General features: G+C 37.4%; 1 protein-coding gene across 1 annotated transcript in view; it reads left to right on the forward strand.

Annotated features, from left to right (window-relative positions):
* Positions 1-1272: 1272 nt before the first annotated feature.
* Madm (MLF1-adaptor molecule) overlaps positions 1273-22915 on the forward strand; it is a 35519-nt gene continuing 13876 nt past the window's right edge. The window contains exon 1 of the mRNA XM_088046507.1: positions 1273-1889. Within this exon, the coding sequence (XP_087902633.1) occupies positions 1761-1889 (129 nt within the window). The 5' untranslated portion in view covers positions 1273-1760. The remainder of the gene's footprint in view (positions 1890-22915) is intronic.

Below are 22915 nucleotides of genomic sequence, written 5' to 3' on the forward strand. Positions count from 1 at the left end.
GAAGGTGATTTTTTCGTTTCGCTTTTTCGGTCAAACTGAAATTTTAATTAGAAACGAAATAATGAAAACGGTGCTTAAAGTAATTACGAAAAATGATTAAATGCTCTCCATTTGATAATCCAATTCAGTTTTATCCATAAAGAAATCACGTTTTAAAACTTTAGGTTCATCATAACACTTTTAAAGAAACCACTGACAAAGAATAAAAAAAATCTAACTCAAAATAATCCAAAGTTGAACAATTTGACACTGTGAAACCCAAATAAATGTGAAACTGACTGGAACTCCGATAAAGACATGTTTTGCTTGTTTATTACTTATTTTATTCTCAATTTTTCGATGGCCTGGACTGAACTTGACATTGAACTGGTCTACCCTAATAATTTAATAAAATGAGCGCGCCACCAATTCTGCCGAAAATTTTAATCATTTTTTTTTCTCGAAAACCATTGGCCATTATCTTAAACTGCGTTGTCTGATATTGGGGTAAAATATTTGCTCTTTATTCGGGTCCATCCTGTATAGCAAAAAATTTGCATTGGAATTTGGAATACGGAGAAAACTGTCCACAATGATAAGTTGCTTGTTGCGTAATGACGATTTATATGAGTGGTAATCGTTTTTACGAAATGGTTGGGGCTTCACAATGGAAGAATTTTATCAGTTTTATCATTTTTAGATACTAAAAGAATATTATAACATAATAAATATAACAATAGTGAATAAGAGAGACGACAGCGATACAAAAGTTTTTTTTTTGATATGATTTGCCAATCTCTATCAGTAAGTATGCTATTGTTATCAATTCTTAGACACGTCTTATCAGTTTTTCATATTTTAAATTAATTTTAGAAGCAACGACTTGTCAATCTTTTTGTGATAAAAAGTTGACAATTTAAGTGTTTTAGTATTAACATGTTTTGTTTAATGGTTGATTAAAATCGAAAAAAGGATAAATCAATAAATTCCGGATTGATAATACAAAATTTGAAAATGTAGTCGTTTCAAACTTGGCGCCTGTGGTAAATATTTTTTTACTGAACAAGTACAACGTAAAAAAATTAAGTTAAATAATATGCTCGGGAATTAAAGTTAAATAAGGAAAAATCGACGAGTTTGCAACTTTAAATTTAATTTTGTAAATTTTCCATTGCAGTTTTCTTCCGCGCGGTAGTGTGAACGCTCTCCGGTAGATATCGCTGCATCATCTGTCATTTTTGGAAAATTCAACCCGCGCAAGTCAAACAAGTCAAATCTCAAACCTGTCACCCCCCGCTCTATGTAGAGTGGCGCAGACTCAGTGATTAGTTCCAATAAGCGGTCAAAAACAGATGAGTCTTTGATGGTGTAATTCGGTGTCGGTTTAGCTCAGAGCTAGTTGATTATAAAGTTGACAAAACTAGCTGTGTCTGTGACCGTAGTGTTTAACCGTGAATAAAAGAATTGTCTACGAATCGCGACGAAACATTTTTGGTTGTTGACATTGCACCGATAAAAACGCAGTTCAATAACATTGCAGATGAGCCATAGTGCCGTTAGGTGTTTTTAAGTGTTTGTGAATTCGTGTCTGGTCTTGTAAGATGATAGGTTAGGTTCGGTTTTTTCCCTAAACTGTGTCGTGCAAGAACAATAGTTGCAGTCTTTTTGATGGTGAAATTTGTGGATTATGCGCTGCTGATGGAATACGATTGTTGGTGCATTATCCTGTCGTCGATAAACGCACAGGTTGTGCGGTTTCGGGATAGTTCACCTCAACTATAATGTCGGGGAGTCATATGAATAACGAGCAGGAGCACAAATCGCCAAGGGAAAGTGGCGAGGACTCTGAAGACGAAAGCGAAATTTTAGAAGAGAGCCCTTGTGGCAGATGGCTTAAAAGGCGTGAAGAGGTAAGCCCCAAATATTCCTAAGACTGTTGTGGTGCAACCTAACCTATCCGATTAGCCGGCGACCATTTTGCCGTAGCCCTAGTCAAGGCCGCATGCCCGTGACGATAGGGATCGATTCTGGCGCCGGCTCCACGAAATAGACCCCAAATTCGACCCACCGCCGTACGGGGGTCTCGCAAAAAGTGCCGGTGGGAATCCACATAACCTCAAACTTGACAGCAATGTCATCGCAAAAAGAGCACTCGAATTCCACTTTTTACACGATCAGTTTCATTAACATGTCATTAGGTCATTATCAAGGATGTAATTTCATCTCGTATTCTCAAATTTGACGATTCTCGAAACGACAGTACTCAAAGAAGTCACGTCTTTGATTGAAGAAAACGCTCTTTTGTTTATTAATGTTGTTAAACTGAGAATTTTGGTAAAAAAACAATGAAAAAACTTTTGCGTTTAAAACATCTGCAGAAGACGGCCTTCTGACTTATGACACTTATCATGCGTTTCAAGACCGATTTTTGTAGCTCTTAAATTGACAGGTGTCAAAAGAACAACAAAAAAAAAGTGTTTAATCAAAGACATGCTTTGGAATTGCAGAGGCAACTAAGTTTTTATTTGATTTCTCGATGATTGTTTACACGATAATGTTAAAAACTACACGTGTGACCATACGAGTAATAAGTTCCAAGTTGAGGTACTAAATGTACTCTGGAAAGAGAAGAAAATGATAACAGATACTAGAAAAGTTGTTTTTTTTTCGCACTGAAAATATTTGTACAAATTTGAGGTATTTTAAGTGGTACGGGTTAAACTTCAGATTTTGATATCGGATAACTAGCACTTAATCTGCGTCTAAGCAGTCTTTGGAATTTGAAGAGTGTTGGTAAAAAGTCGCTATGCTCAATCTTTAAACTTCTATTTTATTAAATATTAATGTATAGAGAGTTTGTCTATTTTTTCTGGGTCACGGGTGTTGTTTTGACTATCGTACAAATTATTCGATGGGCATTTAGCTCATTGTTTTATTAATTTATTATTCATTAGCCCACCATTCGATCATTTAATGTTTTTTTCTGGTACGACTGTTTTTGGTGCTGACTTTTCATAACCAGGATTTATTTGCATGTACGGCTGTTGACATTTGGACCGGTTTATACAAATGAGACCATTTTTTTGTCGTGAATATAATTGCGATTTTTTCCGTACTAGAAAATATACAGAGGCGCCAAAGTTATTATAACAGAAAGTGTCCAAGGTTAGAACGTATTGTTGCTTTTTTGCAGTCATACCTCTCCATAGCGGTCAGAATCAATCGTTGTTGACATGTTCTATAGATAGCTTTGCCAAGTCGTAAAATTACATTGTAGTGAATTGTTTGGTGTAAAAACCATCGTTTTACTTGTAATAATCTCCCAGGAAGCATCATCTCGACGTTCTTGACTTTTCATTAGTTGTACTCGCCAATTATCGCTTCTTTTGTGATAAGTTCTCTCTAAACTGTACTATGAAACGAAATCATTCATTGCAACAGCTCCAATCGGGTTATTTTTAGAATTAGAAGAACTATGACCTTCTCGGTGTTCCAACCGGTTTATAATAGGAATTTCGTTTTTCGACTCTCGATGGGTTTCGACTTATCACCAAGCGAACTTGGAGATGAAAGTCGATTAACGGCAAAGGGTGAAGATCAGTTTCACAAGCCAGTTACAAATTTAGATAGTCGTAAAGTCTTGGATCCAGGTTTTGTTATTGTAACATTGAACCAAAATATTTTTTAGGAAGTTCCGAGATAAATTGCGTCTGTGTCTTCGTTGAAAACATATTTTGGAGCGCAATGTGAACATACAGTTTGGCATGCCAATTAGCGAAGTCGTAGCAAAATAGGTTAGGCGAAAACTGGGATATCGTATGGATGGATGATTTGCTTCAAGTTTTGCTCTGTTAACACAATTTTCTAAAGTTAATCACATACTTTTGATTATAGTATCTGCTACCTGGTATCAATGACACAGGATCTCTTATCTGGAGTTTAATTACGACAGATTAAGGGGAGATAACCTAGTTTCGAAATTAACTTCAATTTGCAAACTACATAATTAAATAAAATCCGGTCTAACGATAATTTTGAAATTTCACTCGCATCAATAAACAAGGGTCATATTTAGAGCCACACAGTTATATTATGTCATTACTTCAATCAAATTCACTACGCAGTTTGTCTAAGTAGTAAAATAGGAGTAGTAATCAGGGTTAACATCATTTCCTTTTCAAATAGTAACACGTGCATGACGGATAATGTGCTTGAACCCAACAAATTCTAACATTCATTAGGTTTTATCGGTTACGTGAGAGTCTTTGTCTTTCTGTAATTTAGGGTTAAAGTAATGAGGGGGTAACGCGTAATAACTTTGAAAATATCCAAGTTAACGAAGATGAGGTAGTAAACATTCATTTCTTTGCCTGGTTTGCGCTTGTGACGCAAACTGCTATCTGAAATTCTTATCAAAAGAAATGTTACTAAGGAGACCGGACAGCTCTGACAAGTTTGGGGTTAAAAATGTTAGTTTCCTTTACGTGAAAATCCCCAGTATGACTGGATAATTATAATTTTTCTAGGCAATAATTACTTCTATTCTGATAATTTTACGCGTACTGATCGTCTTATTTCACGTCGTATTTGCGAACGCAACTGATTTCGACTGAAATGGAAATGAACACATTTCAGCACCAGGAAGATCCAAGAAGACTGCAATAAATGTCAGTTGGCAATAAAACTCGCCGTAAAATTGATAACTCAACTCAGATTATCCAAATTCTTGGCAAATGCAAATGCATTTATTACTGCACGCGTTCACACATTCTTATTGATAACCTTTCTCTGCGATTAAATGTAAATTGCACTTATCGTTTCCTGGCGGGATCTAATCATGAGCAGCGTCAAGTTATTTTTTTAATTTTTTCCCTAAAAGTAGAAAACGTCGTCTGACTATAAGATAAACGCCTCGTTGTATAAATTTGTATCAAGGTTAATTGTACTGTGCCAGTAGAGACGTAGTACAGTAATCTTCCTAAGAGTATTTTTTTTTTGTTAGAAAAAACAGTCATTCATGTTTCCTTCTTGATTGGTCTAAATTGATTTAATTTGTTTAACTAATTCAAACTCTTCGCAGCATGCAACTTGTCACGTTTTTTCAATAATTGAGTTTGGGCGTGTCGTGCGAATTTTCCAATTGGAGCTTATTGAATGAAAAACGATTCAGCAGACGCCGTTTAATTTATGTTCGCGATGATGAATGTGTGAAAAATCGGTTTTCCCGTGAAGGCTGGGCGATAAACATATTATGAATAGTCGGAAAAAACTCGCTGCTGTACAGGAATTTCAGATGAAGTTTCGGGTTTTATTTTTGTAGTAGTGTTGTCGTGGGCGTCGAGATTTTTTTTAAAGCAACCCCTCCAATCTTCTAATAAATCTTTCAGGAAGGAATTCAAAACCGTTTAACCTGGAGGAATCTATAAATTATAACAATACGTAGATATTTGGATAACCCGACAAAAAAAACAACCTCGGCGCCGGATTCTGATTACTGCCAATGATGTCAAGACGAGTGGAGATTGAAGGAATAATAAAATAAACCTTAAAAAAATACATCTCACCACTAAACGAAGTACATGACTGACGTTAACTACTTTAACCTATTTCCTTCGAACACTCAATGAAGGTTTTCTCGGGAAATGGAGCAATAAAAAATCTGGCAAAGAATTGACTGCCTCTACAATTTTTCAAGAACACTTTCAGAAACAACCTTGACCTCAAGGCCTTGGGATTCAAATCATCGATCACTTGTCAGCATCACAGTGAAGGTGTTCGAAAAAAAAAGTGCGTGGTTTTTTTATCTTCACTTTCGCCTCGGTGAGATGGTAATTACGCTATTTTTATTCGTGTTCAAGTGACAAGTTGTAAATATTAGAGAAGATCGTGTTTTTTTGGTTGATTTTGGGGTTTTTGGAACGTATTGCTTTTCACCCAAATTGAGGTAAAGTTTGTGTTAAATAAACACATTTTGATTTATTTAGATTCAAGGCTTAAACTTTAATGAAAGTTTACTTCAGTTTTCGTTTTCTTAGTCGTTTTGGTGAGGAGTTTTGCTCTTTCATTAACGTAATTGCAATTAACAAACTTTTAATAACTAATAGGTCTATCTTTGATAATTATAAACGTAGTGCAGCCAATTAAAACTTATCCATATCTGATCTTCACGTCAGACTCAAGAATTCTGGCTTTGGATTCGAATCAGACAAGTTGTAATTTCAAGTAAAGGCTATAAATTATGGGAAACTTCTTTTGCGCCATGAGGTTTATTAATGATTTACGACAGCAAATAACTTTGTGTGGAATAGTGCATTTCTGGTTTCCACCTGGTCCCTAACCTTTAGAAATAATATTTATCCATTGTAGTCCCTACAATAGATTTTAACAGAACGCTAGGACAGCTCCCAAAAGATGTATTATTTGGCGTAAAATTTAATGATAATGCAGATATTTGGAGTACAAATTTGTGATCAAATTGGCGTTAATTAAAGCTGAGTATCAAATTATCAAAATTAAAAATCATTTTGGAAATGTGTGTTACGTGAACATGTTTTAATAAAAGGTTTAATAATAATTTTGTGTTTACTTTTTAGCCAGGAAGTTTTGTTGATTCGTTTGCTATTAACTCGTCAAATTTTGTTGGCTGTTTTTAACAGATCTTTGTTGTCTATGTTGTAAAGCAAATTTGCCATTGGTGCTAAAAACACATTGTTTAAACTGAGGAAGCGTCGGTTTTCTACGCTTATGACGTGAGTAATATTAGTACAATTTTATGGTAATTAATTAACTGCTGTATGATATCATGATGACTAATTAAATGCCTTGTAATTGCTAGGTAATTTGTATTACAGGAATGTGGATCACAGGGTTCAGTTCTGGTTACCAATGTTTGCATAAAATTTTAATTTTTCTAACTTGTTGAAATAGATGCTCCGCGTTCGTTAATGAACTGAAATCTTTTTTTAGAATTCTAAATCCCAATTATTTGAAATCTATGATCGTTAATCCGTTTTAATCTCATTTGTTGGAAGAAGCAACTTTATGATCGCGCAATACTGATAGTTCCTTGAAACTGTTTATGTGAAGTATTTATTGATGGTTTTTACGATTGTTTAAATTCCGGAAACATTCACGTCATCCGCTTATCAACAAACTCTGTAAATAATAATTCCACTTTTGTTTTCCACGTTATGAAAACCCAAATTTTGTTACAATCACAATCGCTTGATTGTTGTAATTACGTAATATCCAACCGATACCAAACGTTTTTTCGGCGCCAAGATAATGGCGCCTAATGTTGGTTGTTTTGGCGCCTCGTGCTTGCACTAGTGTTATTTGCGATAAAAAAAAGTATTTTCATGTCTTCCATCACATCTAAATTTGAATTTGAAGGATGGATGGTCTACGACCGTGTGACCTAGTGGTGGAAATTTGGTTTCTGGGTCCAGTTTGGAGTTTTGGACGCCCACGACGCGATAATATCATGCGTCGTTTTCAACAAGTGTTCGACTAGACGTTCACCAGCCGCTCGCATGGAGCAGACGCCCCCGCCCTCCTGGCCGCGTCGCGACGCCTCACTACTGCCCTCTAGCGGAATTTCCGTCGATCGTCTTCTTGCCCTTACAGACGATTTCGATCGTTTTTTCCCTTCTTTCGTCATCGAGAGTGGGCGGAGGATGCGTCTGTCGTAATAATGAAGTTAACGTTGAACGTAAAGGTTCCGCATTGCGCCTGTTCTCGCAGAATTGGGGAAATAAGGGAAATCGTTAACGGGTTGCTTTGCCAAAATGTCGAGTTTTGCTCGAATTGTCCTCGAGGGATGAAAGTTACACAATTCTGGACACGTTCGCTTTTTACCACTTTACGGATTTCTGATGGATAATGGCAAAAGGTGGTTTCTTGTTGCATTAAATTTGCATCGCGACTCGAATGGAAGCGGATTCGTTCTTTTGCCAGCCTTCGCCTGTCAGTCAATTCTTTTTCTTATCATTTTTTAGAAGTTGAAATGTCAGTCTTTTTATTTCACTCGTTATCTCGAATCGGGGACTTGGAGTAGAAAATGTTCATTGCTTGCTCAACATTCTTTCGGTTTTTGCGATATTGATTGCATAGAGCGGAAACGAAACATACTTTTGAAAATACCGGACATAGAAAAAGTGGAATTCACTTCTAATATCACTCGGACTGTTGTCTACCCGGGATAAATTTGCTAATGATCTCTGAGTCATTTTCAAAATATTGACGTCCTAAAAAGTTCGTCTGCGTCGAAATCCATTAAATGACGGCCGCAGGATTATACTTCTTACGCCATAATTGCTATGGAAAGGAGGTTAATCATGGAATAACGTGGCATTAGTTATTATATTCCAGCTTTTATCCAGTTTCGTGTTTAATCAAATCTTTTACATGTTAAATCATACGGAACCACAACACGATCATATGGTTGCAAAGGTGTTTCATTCATTGAAAGAGAAAATAAGCCGTCGGTAATGTTTTCATTGCCATTCATAAAACTCCGGTCGTGAGAGTGCTAAAAGCAGCCGTGGTCAAGAAATTCTACCTACCTTACGCCCTATCCGCATTTCGAGGTCAATAATACCTTAAAGTTTCTTCCGCGAGTCCATCACTCATTGTTCCTTATCAATTATCTCATTTCTCGACGTTCCGGTACATCGAACTCATTAGTCCAACAAGTCGAGAAAGGCAAAATTTCTCGTTTCGATCGATATCGCCATCGGAGCACAATCGACATTTCTGTTGAACCTGAGAAATCAAGTACCGGGAAAATTGCTTTCTTATCGCTTGTTTCAAGGTATTGTGCTGATTGCGACAGGCTTGGAAATGACGCTTGTTTGTTATAAAATCATAATAAGAGGGTCAATGGGTAAGCAAAACAAAAGTGTATTCAATACACACGTTTTCGCATGTGTTGGCTCATGTTGGTACCAATTTCGATCGATACTCCGAATCAGAATTAGAAAAGAATAATCCAATTTTCCTTCGGTTACAATCACGGAAAACTTACTAGTTTTGGTCAAAAGCGACAGTTCGGATCACGCACCTTTTTAGGCTCGCTCAAATCTAAAAATTCATGAAAAATTTAACTAGCTTAATATCACAACAGCCCACTCGGGTCCAAATCATCCGTTCAAAAGTTCAACCCACGGTCCGTTTATCTGCCAAATGATCTAAAGAAATGTTTACAAAATTGGTTCGTGCATGAGAATTATTCGGCGCATTAATTCGTTTGTTGGAAAGCACAGAGTTACATTTCTGAACAAATTCTGAGGAGTGCATTTATTAATCATTTGATCAGATCTAGCCAAGTATCGGGGTAAATAATTGATCATGGAACTATTAATTGAAAGTTGAAAGGCTTCCAAAGACGTTTTGCGACTTTACAGTTAGAAATATTTGAAGGTGAATTTTTGCGAAAATTAATGATCTGATCGAAGTGATTGCAGGATGACACAAACGTGCGGTTTGTGAATTGTGGTAATCAAACTCTCATGATCTTGACTTGATTAATTTACAGGAACAGTTTAAGATTGTATTTACCTTTTCGGGGTTGATTGTTATTTATGTGTAAATCCTTTGTTTTGTTTTCTGTTGATTCATTCTCTTCCAACCTTTGTAACTTTGGTTTCCCAAAAACGATGAGTGGAAAAAACAGTTTTACCTTTGTCGCGTCATCTCCATCATTATCAAGGATCGAGTCTAGGAAATGATTTCACACATTGATATACCTCTATTCTAATCTAAAGGTCGAGTAGCTGTGAAACATGATTCAATGTCAGTGCAAGTATTTCCTGTTCCTAAATGCACCTTGACATGTACAAAATAACAGTTTTCACCGAAGGAACCGCCCACTTTTTGGTAGAGTACGTAACAAGCGTTTGGTTTCATTCCATATAAATTTTCCAGAAGGTTACCGTGATCAGGTTTGACATTTTTAGCGAGCCTTTGATGGTTGTTTCCTTGTTGAAGGAAGGGTCAAGTTGAAGGATATTTCCTTGCGGTTGCGATGTTTTCTTAGCAGTTTGGTAATTGGAAAAGATCGATATTTTTTGGGTCAGTTTTGCCAACATTGTTACACCCTTTGAGCAAATTTCCGGCTTACGACCAGCCCATTAAAACTATAACGGTAGAGGTTTAGATTGACGGCTACAAGTTGGTACCAAGATTTAATGTAATGTTATGGTTGTTTAATTTTACGATTCATTATAAGCCGCCGGATTTATATGATTCACATTAGACCTGTAATCATTCATGAGTCACATACAATCTTAATGCAGTCATTGTTTTCAAGAAGTCAAATTGAGATAAAGCTTTTATTGCATCTATTTATGCGATTTGTTTGCTCGTTTGGCATTTAGTTTTCTACAACGAATAATTGTTGTAAAAGCACTTGCACATTGACTGGGATGAAAGTGTGATTAATAGTGCATTGTTTTAGCAATTGTATGCCGCGTTGATAAAATTATAATAATAGAGCCATACGGCGTAGTTTTCTCTGATAACGTTAATAAAGTAACTCTTTGAGATACGACACAGTGCCTGATAAAAACTACACTAAATAGCTAACAATTTTTCTCTTTGACGTACTTTGAGAATATACTACGCCTTTATCAATTTCAGAACAATGCTTGAAAAGATAAGCGAAAGAGAGGTCATGGTATATGAAATTGATTTATGATAAGTTTCCCATTGGTCCGAAATCGTGTTGTATTAGCTCTATCAACTTGTTAAATTTTAAGGCGAAGCAAAAATTTCACAAAATTCGTAATTCTGGGAATTTTAGTGCTGCAGCTTTGAAATTTCGATAAATTACAATTCTTGAGTTGTGTATTATGTCTACCAAATTGCAAGATTGTATAACAAAAGACTCAAATGTTAGAAATTTAAATTTTTAAGGCGGAGTTTGCTGCAAACAGTTTTATTTTCCTGCTGCGGTTGAATGTTCGTGGTTCTTTTCATGAATCATGTGGCAAAGTACAATCAACTAGGTTTGTTATTCCTGCCGAGTTTTCATTCATGAAATTGAACAGTGACCATCCCTGTCGACCTGGAAAATATTTACAACACCGATCGCACGCAGGACGGAAAAGCGATTGTATTTTAATTAATTCCAATTACGTAGATGGGCATGGCGTAATGTTTCCAGAAAGGCAAAATCAATTTTGGTAGACGTCCAAGGCTGCGACAGTCTTGGTTTTAGCCATGGCTCGATAAAGGATGACGCGGCGGTTTTTCGACAAGCGGTTTCTGCATCTTCTTAGACTTTGCACGTACTCGTATGCATAATGTGACCACATCCACGTATTTTTGGTCTGTTTATCATTGCATTGATTCGGTCGATCAAAATGCAGAAATTTCAGGAATGTTGTTTAAGGTCAGTTGTTGGCGAAAAGTGCTAGTGGAAAGACCGCACGAGTTGTTTCCTTCACGTGGCGCAGCTATTACTATCACATTGATATAGCAGCTGATTTTTTTAGAAGACCTGATTTTGATATAAATATCACTGTCTCTCTAATTGTCATTTATGGCGTCAAATTAACAATCATTTTAAATTAAACGATAACCTTGGTTCAACGAGAGCACAATTGAAATTTGAACCACTTTACAGCACATTTTCCTGGATTAATTCGGACCATGGCCGAAAACGGTAGAATAATTTTCGTGACACATAGGTATTCTCTTAGCACCACCCCGATCATTAAGGCGTACATTATTTACATCGACATAGTATGTTGGATTATTTGACCCTAATTATGGCGGCGCCAGACCGTCACCAGACACTTGACAATTTTGTTACATGTGACTAACATTCCTTCTCTGTCTCATTGTTTTCAAACCACAAATGACGTGCAGTGCATTTCTAAACATTTCGTCCTGACTTAGTTTTCGTTAGGGCAGGTGTTGGAAAAACGGAAATTCTGCGGATCCGTACGCTAATTGTATTAGTTCAATCGATTCGATAAACACGGAAAGATCTGAATTATCTAATTAAAGTTTCCTGTTTGGTAGATTTCCGCTTGAATTTCAATTTAGGAGGGCGGGATGTCTACGTTTTTTCAATTTTCGATAATTAATTTTAGTTCGACTGGTAAATGGCTCTTGAGTTTGGAGAGCTCGTAATCGCTAAAATATTTCTGACGCTTTAATGTTGTTTTTAATGCGTTTTGATATTCGATTTCTTTATTACGATGAAACGGAAATGAGCTCCATTGTTTGCTAATTGATAATTTTTTCACATGATCAGTCCTCATCTAAATTTAGAATGATTTTTTCCTTCTTGTAGAAGGAATTTTATTGCGTGCTGTTGTATTTGTTTTCAAACAATACACATAATCGCTTGTTTATAAACAAAGCTGCTTTGTGTTATCAAGAGCGGGCGCTGTTCGATTTTATGGACCATTTTACTGTTAATAACAAGCACTGATTTTTACTTCATTAGTTTGTAGGAACTTACATCTGCCAGTAAGTGTGCTCATATTTTTCAGTGACAAGGCAGCATTCATCTTTCTAAACAAGTCGCTATTTTGGTATTCGCAAAATAATCGCCGCCAATACTTTCCCAGAAGTTGTGAAATTATTCATCGCTTCTTAACCACTCCTTGTTAATTTATTTACAAATTTTATTCAGCCTCTAAAATTGTAGAGTCGTCGACACTGTAGAAGTCAGTGGCTTAAAATACTAGCAACCAAAAAGTGGAGGCAGCTGACACCTCAGAAAGCATCCACATGTGGATGATGTCCCGTGCATGTTGCAATTTCTCCCATCATCACCTGTCTGAGTCATCTTGTCACAGATAATTTCCCAAAGGACATGGAAAACATTATTGGAAGGGTGTGGAAATATCCATTATAGTCAACATAACAATGACGGATTTTATCAGTTTCAATAAATTATATTCCAGCGTCATCGCTTTTGATTCAATCATGTGGGTTCGCCATGCTAATTTTTGCGCTGTTTGGGTTAATGTTCCCATTCAAACCACTAAAACGAGACAAAACCACCGTGCACGTCACATCCTTATTAAGCTTCGGAAGCATCTAATTGTTCCATTTATTAACAGGTCCGAGGTTTAATGGCTCGTAACACCAAACTGTTTTAAATTAATTAATTATCGATGGTAAAAAAGGGGACGCCAATGAAGTTCACATTTCACGCGTCGTGTTCGCGTCGCACCAAAATAGATCACGTCTTTATTTTAGAAAAGACGCCAGGATGCGTTTGGCATGTCACAGCGTTTAGAAGACAGTGTTTTTATTTATTTATTTATTTTTCGAGGTAGGGAGATTGGTGCACACGGTTGGTGCAGAGCCACATATACGCGAATAGTTGCTTCTTGTCTGTTATTTCTAAACTTAACTCGCATTCCAGCAGGATAATGACTTATTTTAAACGAGGTATTCTCTTTCGTAAATGGCAGTCGGTGTTACTTAATCAGATTATCCGCCAGAGCCGAAATAAACGCGATCTGCTGCAGTCTGAAATTCTTCGCGAAGAAATGTGTCGTTCTTTTTTGCTTCGCTATTGTAATAGGATGAAACAGAAATGAAATAGCAAGAGAACTCGAGACAGAAAATGTGGGCTACAAAAAGTAAAGTTATTAATAATCCTGACATGCAAAACCACGAGCACATTTCCAAAGAAAAAATTGCTGCTATGAAACTGGAGCTAATACTTTTACTCTTGCACTTTCTCTGTGCTTTAAAAAAAAATTCTATCGTTTGTCGTATTGCCAAAATATCCCTTTGGTGCGGTTTTAAACAGTTCTAGACTGCTCAAACGTTGTTTGTATATTTATTTTGTCTGGTTACTACTTCTGCATTGCGTGCACTTTAACTATATACACGGTGTCAAATTACAGACCAACCGCGCTCCCACTTAGAAAACACGTAATTTTTTGTTCCCATGAAACAACACTTTTTACCGGCATCTGTTTCTTAACTGCGTTATTCATCGCGACGATTAATCTGAAAGATCACCCTGTTTATATTAGTTCTTCCCGCATAGTTCACATTCCTCGACGATTTATCTTGTCTTTTTTACACATACGAGTTCTCCTCCCACATCCTGAAGTGTGAAGGCACGAGTTTTTAGTGTTTTATGAGCTGTGTTAAATTAATTGAAAAATTTGCCAAGACATAACAATGCGGAAGGTGTTAACTCTCCCAATGTTGTTTTATAATCTTGGCGAGCAATGATGCACAAAACGCTACGTTTTGCGAGGCATAGGCGTGCCAAAAACAAATGATTCAAGGATATACATATGGGTTTATGTTTCTGGGAAGTGACGAAGACGCGGTTTTTTGCATTTCCGAAGAAAACTGCCGAGTATAGTTCGGACAAGTTTTTGCAGCTGAAGGCAAATGAGTTACCTTGGAAGTGGTCGTTCTGTGGCTAAATTCAGAGTTGCTCTTTGTAAGATTATAGGCTCAAGTTGGCGCTGAGGAGATTACTCGGTGATCCCGTCACAAAATTAAGTTCTTCGTGAAGTGTAAAGCTTGCATTTTTTGTGCACATAATGCCCAGTTGTTCGACACGCTTCTTGACGTGCGTAATTTTCTGCTTGTACTTTTAACGACTCTTTCTTTGAAAGTTTATGTTGGTCGTAATTAACATCTCAGTTCAACATTGATTGTGCTACATTTTTCCTGGTGGTGGTGAAAGGCCCCCGGCGCCATGCCGTCCACGAATTCGTTGCATAAATCGAACGTAGGCTACAAAGGTTACATAAACTTGCAACAGTGCAACCAAGTCTAGGAAGTGGAAAAATTCGCACCTACAGCAATAATAAATAGGTTTCACGTGTCAAGGAGTGCACATTGTGATCAATTAGGAGAAAACTCCGATACCTGGGTCGCTATATAAAAGTTTTCCGCGAGACAATGGCTGATGTTTCTTTATTGATAGTGTTTGTTTCCTCTTCATAAATTTTACATTACAGTTATGACTCTGGGTGTGTTAGGTCTTCACTTTTTGCTCATATGAAATTTTTACACCATTTGATTGTTGGGAACTAACGTCCTTGCATAGCAGCGAGTTCGTTCACATTTATATTATCAAGTTCCTCGTTAAAAAATCTCCCTTGTACTTAATTCAATCCACCTGTGTTACGTTTTCTAGTATGGTAATTTATTAAAAACGAACATCTGCGGGTTTGCTTGAAATACACGAACCATCACTCTATATTTAGTATTGTTTATGAAAAACGCTTTTCTTGCAGTATAATCGCAGCGTTAGGAAATTCTAATTACATTATTTACGTCATTGCAGAGCATGCAAAAACGTGATGAAACTGAGAAAAACGGCGAGGCGGTCAAAAGTTCGGAAAAATGTCGCCATTTCCGGCGAGAAACGGGAGAATTTCAGCCATTCTAAATTAAAACCAATTGCATCGATTACGTTTATTGCTGAAACGCCAATAAAACGCTGCACAATACACTCACGCTTTATAATGTGACTTGCTAAAATTCTGCGTGAGCTAATCCCAAGGATGTACAGATTTAAATAAATACAACAAGCTTACGAGCAAATTCCTTAGTTTTATTGACTAACTGCGGTACATATTTGCAGACCGATTATAGCCAACATTATTGTAATGTCTTGAAATGCTTACGACTTAAATCTAAGCGAAGGCTATAAATTCAGACAAATATTTATGCGGATCGGTCCCACCTCGACGTGTTTTCATAATTACTGCAAGTGATGGGTATTTATTAAAATAATTCTATGATAAGCTTGATCTGATAAAGTTACTGAATGAAACACGCAGGCGACCTCTGACTGGTGATAAGAGAGGATATCCGCTCTTGAGTTGTATTATCGTAAATCCAGGGAGTATTGACGTCAGGCAATTTTCATTGATACTTCGTATAATAAATAGGACCGTTTGTTTACAAGGCGTTGATGTAATGGTTGTAATCTGCTTAGTACGAGGTGTAATGTTAAAATTGGCGTTTAATTAAATCAAACGTGGACGTGGGCGGGCGAGTTTTTGTATTGATTGAAAAAATTCTGAAAGTTTTAACTCGTAAATAGAATGTTTTTTTTTTAATTACCGGCAGCTATTTACTTGCAAATTACATTAACGGATAAATGTTGTTAGAAATGATCTAAATGTGTATGATTAAACTGAAAAGCTGGAATTATCTCAAGAGAAATTCCGTTTTTCATGCTTTACACGCTAACGTTGCATTTGCGTTGGAATTCTTTTGCATCATTGAATTATAGCCTTAATTGTCCAATTAGACCTTTTGAATTTTTAACATTCAGATTTTTTCTTTCCAGGTAAGTTTGAGCCTCCATAACTCATCCCAGTGACAACCCCAACCGCTTGGCCGTAAGTCACACAGGCCTACATTCTCTCTAGAAATCCTCGGGAATCCTTTCGCTAATGTCATTGTCACCATCAACGGTAATGTTCTAACATCGTCTTGAAAGTCTCCGATTCGCCTTTTCGAAAGTGACTGAACGGTAAATATTGACGGTGGAAATTAGGGTTTATCGGCGCTTGGCCTGCGATTTCGCATTAGTTGGGTGCCGTTGTCCTTCCATCTGTCGAACAGAAAGAAGTTGGCCGTTTCGAAGCGCGTCTGTGGCCGAGTTGTGCGAGTTTGTCGTGCAATGACCCTCGATATCCTTGACGGCGGTGTCTCGCCGACGACCGTCAAGCTTCCGGCCAAAAGGTGCCGTTCCCTATCAGGAACACACCGACGAAGGGGGCGAAAAAAAGGGGGAAATTTCGCGTGCTTTGCAAAGCTTCAAAGGGAGGTTCAAGTGATAGGCTGACAGGAATGCGAGGTGGTGCATATGCATGACCGGGGGGAATTTGCAGCTTAATTAATTTGCAGACGGTAATTTCACAGCAGCTGGAAAAGAAGCCGCGGGCGTATTGGTTGTCCCTCGATTTAGCCCATAAATGTCGGATTAAAAAAACTTGGCCCTCGTGAAATAAAAAGGATTACCTACTTGAAGTTTATGGGGCAAATAACTTTGGAAAAGCAAGCAGGAACTTGGTTAAGTAATCGATAAGACACGCAAATACCCCTCAAATCCAATCTCTCCAGCTATGCACCTCAATTAAACCAACTACCCACCAGTAAACTATCTTTTGATCATTGCATCACGCCCTTGCGATTTTGTAAAAGCATTAGCGACGGTTTCATGCACATTGAATTTCGTTTGCAACTTGAGTTGGTCAGGACCCAAATGAGTCATCTACGTTGGATGGATGTCAGGAAGATCGTTAACCCCTCGCCGAAGATGACTAATTCCAGCTGGTTCAAAGTATAATGTCCCAGTTTGGCTCGTCGACGTTGTTGTATTGCCTCACGTTTCTTGTTTGATGCAGATTTACGTGGGGAAGAGGCACGTTGTCATCCGTGATTTATAATCTGCGAGATTCTTTGTTGATCCATCATTGGCTGGCGAAATTGAATGTTCGTTCTAGCTGACAGTTGCTGTGGATGACTGACCTTCAGCTCGTCATTATTAGTGTGGCGGACATTTGGCGAGGATGTTCACATTATGTGGAAAAAGAGTCGCGGGGATGACCAATGTCCGGTTGGATTTTTGAATGATTCGGCGCAAATGAATTCTAAATTAGACTTGATGCTTTGGAATAATATTAAAGCGACGAAACGGTGCGAGCTGTGAACATCATCAAAAGTGTCAATATGGTTTTAAGTGCGAGAGCTGTTGTAATTTAATTTTTTCTTCGCATCCACTTAATTACGAAGCCTTTGTGAGGCACATTGCCTGGCTTAACTGGTGCAAATCGATGCATCGACAAATTATAACCTACCCTCTGATGAATAGACGCATTAGTCGTCCGTGTCTGACTAACGAAAGGAATTTGTACTCGTTCTACTTAATTTTATTTAGAGTCTTCTTGTCCTATTCACCAGGAGATATCTCCTAATAGCTATTCGTGCAGTACTTGACGTCAGAGGATTCGTTTATTTAGATTAAAAACGGAATCTTTTGAATGAGCGTAATGTTGTCGTCACGACGCCACATGTGTACTCATAAATCCCCTCGTTTGTTTAATAGATAAGCAGTTGCAATTATCAGTCCAATCTCTTCGCGAACAAAGTGCAGCTTTGTGGGAAAATTGCTATACCATCCACCTGTCGTGGTCTGTTTTTAAATCAGGTCGCATCAAAGTGAGTCTCATCCCGAGGAGTCCCGGGACGAATTGTAGAAAGAGGTTGGGACACGTCTAGACCCCGTCTGAGGGGCGAACGCATTTTATCGATCCACCATTACACAGCGGAAAACTACAGCCTCTGGAAGGCTCGCTCGAAGCGCTTGTTTTACATCCTTGAAATTGTGACAGTTCCACCTTTTATCTTTTGTTCTTGAGATTATTAATAGATTCGTGGAGGAATTAAATGTCTCATTGCTTTAGTATGCAGGAAGTTTCCTTTATTTACGTGGGGCGTGACAGTTTTTCGTTAACCGTGGTCATGGAAGTGCGTTAAAACCACCGACCGACCGGTGTATTGTTTAACACCGCACACGTTCTTAATTAGGTTTATTAAAGTTTTATTGGACCCGGAACGAAGATCATCACGGGCGGTGTTAACCTATTAACGCCCACTAAATCAACCTTTGAATAATAGTTTTATGGTTCAACAGACATAAAACTGGATGTCGATGCTGTTGGGGCCAGTCGACCATACGCGCTATAAATAGGGGAATGGCGGGCTTTTTAGATAAGAGAAAAAGTTACCATTAGCGAAATGGATGAGTGTAGGTGTTCTGCACGCTAAAAGTTCAAATATTTTAGGTTATTTTTCGTGTGCTTGTTTGATGAAGAAAATAAGGTGATTTATCGACTTCCGAGGGAGTTTCTGCAAATAACGAATACTGAATCTAATCTGATGGCGCACTTGATCCGGTTCGAGAACCTGATTTCCGGCAAATATCCTGGTGGCCTTTCCTGTAATTAATAGCCACTCTTCCAAGGATAAGGAGTCCGACCATATTAGTTGACTTATATTTAATTCATGCAGCAAGAGCGGCAGCCGGTCTTCTACCCTATTTGGATCGGATAACATATCTCCTCCATCTTCAAAGGTTCTAAACCATTCACCCGTTTAATGCATCTTCAAGGCTACATCGAAAGGATTCTTCAGTTGCAATTTAAAAGTGGACAAAGATCATAGAGAACGAACTGTCAACATCATTCTCAATTAGGGCTGAGTTCACGTTCAATATTTCTTCCTCTTTGTGTACATAAGCACGACGGGGTTATATCGAGCAATCACCCACGTAATTGAATGGCACTTTTTCGATCACCACCGCCTCTTTTTCACTTGTAAGAAGAATGGCAGCACAAATGTGCGTCTAATTTATGGTTCCATTGGCCTCGAATCAAGTTGCAAATCATGGTCGATTTGTTTTGCTGTCGGCCAGTAGAAGGAAAAAATATCGCCGTGTAATCTATGAAGGGAAAAAGTGGGCAATCGATTTGAATACTGGAGAAGCATTTTTAGAAGTGCCCGTAAAAACAAGTTCGTGTTGCCCCACAGTATCCGGGAAGGGGTAATTTTCTTTGAAACTTCTTCATTGTGCGGAAATACAATGTGAGCCACTCTGGCTTGTAAAAGTCCTTGCAATTAACACAATTTGAAAGAAAGTCAGACAGTTGTACAACAAAATGCAGCAAACACGTCGTTACGTCATGTTGTAAACATTTTCATATTAATAAATTGAACTAACAACGTTTAAGCACTGTCTACACGTCATGGTCACGGGGTAAATGCAACATTTTTCCATTACAAAACGTCGCGGCGTGTAAACTCTCCATTACAGTCGTAATAAACCAACGTAATATTGTAAACATAAATTTAACGAGACGTAATGCAATTAAATTAGAAATTTTATTAGTGGAAGTTTTCTTGATTAATTCGTTTGGAGCGATTTAGAGGGTGGAACTATTTTTTTGTTCTACACGGAATTGATTCCAATGCATTTCGTGCGCAAGGTCGAACTTAAAAAGGAAATTGCGAATTTCAAGCTCACTGCCTGGGGTCTATGTATTATCTTATACGAGATTTCATCGTTTATTATTGTGAGGTCGAAGCATTTTTATGGAACGATGGATTTTGAGAGTGAAGTTATTCTTTCACATCTATCAAGGTAAACTGAGTAATCCGATTGGATTATTCAGACTCCTCCGTGGATGACTCATTTATTATGGATGTAATTTCCATGCTTCACAACTTTTATTTTTGAAAACTTCGCTTTTTATTATTAATTAGCAGAAACGTGTTTCTTTGTGGATTAATGAATAGTAGGTCATCCTTTATACCTTGTTCTGTATTTACTTAAATTCCTATTCTCGGGTTGGATGTAATTATTTCGAAATGTTAATTTGTGCAACAGTTGGGATACAAAACAGGTTGTAAAGAAACGCATTCTTTTCCAACTTCCTTTTTGTTAATATTACAGCTTGAGCTTTACAATCTTCAAAGTGAGTTTTGGCAAATCTAGAACATTTATCAATCCGAAAATGGAAATCGATGTTTCGTGTTGGCCGATGACAGTTTGAAAGGGAGAGTCCCTATTGATATTGATTGTGATTATTTATTAATTGTAATTACCAAGGGTTGATTATTTATAGTTGTTGTAAATCTGTCGTCACAGATTTTTAGTTCTTTAATTCTAGCCAGGAATTTTTAAGTCCTATATTTCTTACACGAAACTACTACTAATTACTCTGTTCTTTCATGTTAGTTTATGGTGATAATATTTACAATTTCCAAGCTAAGAATATTTTGACCCGTTTTTACAGTTTCAGTGACGAAATGTCTGTAGAACGCAAATGACATTCCAGTCTCAGGCATTTTGGAGTCCTACCTAGCATATTGTAATTAGCGCTATTTGAAAGTGATGGAAGACAGAAGACTTTACATTACTTATTTCATAATACTGAGTGGTTAGCTTTCAAAGGAAGCAGCAATGCATAAGAATTAATTGAAATTTTCAAGTTCCCAACTAATTTCCTGGAAAAGTTTGAATTACCTAAGTATCAGCCGGTAAATAGTTTCCGTGACAAACACGTAAATCACGGCGTTAGAGTTTTTATTGTTGTCTATTTTCGTGCTATCAATGATAGATTAAATGTTATAATCCCAGTCGCCAACTTTATAATCGTATCATCAATCATATTTTTAAAAATAACGGTTTCGAATACTTTGGAAATATTTTCCCCGTTATTTATAACTCAATGAATGAATTGTGTTCACTTTTAAATAAAAACGTGTGAAAAATAAAGTTTTTTTTGTAATTTTGGGATGACACGTCGACGTTTACGTGCATCGTTTATAAATACAGTGCCAATTTTCGCCATGACATAAGTAATACAGTTATCAAAAATTACGAGTTATTCAATTTAAAAGGCTATAAAACGACGAACAGATTAAATAACGACCTGATTCAGACTCGGGAGTCATAATTCAATTGAATTTAAAACGTTCAAAGATAAACTTTGTCGCGAAATTTTCATATCTCAAGTTTTCACTGGAAAAGCGTAAAAAATCTAACGAGTAAATGTATGACGCACAACATTTTTTATCGCCAGGACTGCGCGCAAATTCTAGAAAATTTTCAACTGATAAATACCGTAGGCGCCAGACAGAACAGGAACAATAACGCGGTGTCAAAATATTCCGAAAGTAAAACCGCTATAAATCTCCATTTTGATTAATCATCGGCGGTTTTTTTTTCCAATGCGAACGGTACATGATTAGCGCTCTGCCCACGAAAATTCTCCTGTTTGTTTAACTGCGTTTTTACTATTTGCATAACACGCTTTTGGCCGGAGTCATTGCGCTTCCGTTTGGGATAGACGCGGATTCCTGACGAAAAAAAGTTACAAATAGGCTTGGCATTATTATTTTGAATGCAACTTGAATGTTTGTTGTTGGAGCTGTCACTCTCCTTTTCCGTTGGCAGCATGTGATGACGCTTTTTCGTTTTATGGCCCATTTCTTGAAGTAGCGTAAATATTGTTTGGTTGATCTAATGTTGTTCTAATAATTTAGATTTGAGGTTTTAAAAGCGTTTCAACATATCAAGAGCGTGTCTTTTAATTGGATATTTTAGTTAATTGCTATGATTAAAGGTCACTCCATCCACCCCGGAGGAAGAGATGCGTTCATTGACTTACCTGTTCAGTGCCCCCAAAATGTTCTTTTTAGAACCTTTCCATGATAATTGGCCTTCGAAATATTATCGCAAATGGTTCATTATACTATCCTGCGACCTCAACAAATAAAGATTTTCGTAATATGCGTCGTAAACGTATCGGCAAATTGGCACAAAGTCGGCGCTACAAGATTCTGCTCAACATTTTTAAAATTAGTCTGTTTACATAAACAAAGATAGTCAAGAGTTTTACGACGATGCCACCAGACAGTGTTCGTTTTTACAGCAGGAAATCTGCAGCAATTTCGCTACCACCATGGCCGGTTATCGTGTTACATTTTTAGAACCGTTAGTGATAATTACGTTGAGCTATCAAATCCAAAACGCAATAATTCATAGTAAACATCGTAAATTGCGCGTTTCTTGCGGAAGAAACCAGGGAGTTATCAGTCGTTCTAATTTATTGTTGATTTTGTATTGGCATTCATGCAACGGTGGTAGGCCGAGTTTGCGTCAAACCCGTGCATTTTTGCGCTTGGTATTTTTATGTCTTCTGTTGAGCGATCTAGGAACGGCGCCGTTGGTAACAAGAGAACAAAACCTCTAATTGTCTTGGACAATGTCCAGTTGCATCAAGTGCATTTGTTTAAAAATAGTAAAGATTCGATTATTGGTTTGTTTTGGTTTGCAGTCTAGCCACGCGCTTCCAATTAACTCCCTTCAAACGATGCTTGCGTAAAAATTTCCAAGTGAAAGAAAAATAAGCTT

The sequence above is a fragment of the Gnatocerus cornutus genome, chromosome 9, assembly GCF_029298725.1.
Source record: "Gnatocerus cornutus isolate USDA-ARS CGAHR chromosome 9, icGnaCorn1.1, whole genome shotgun sequence".
Taxonomy (NCBI): domain Eukaryota; kingdom Metazoa; phylum Arthropoda; class Insecta; order Coleoptera; family Tenebrionidae; genus Gnatocerus; species Gnatocerus cornutus.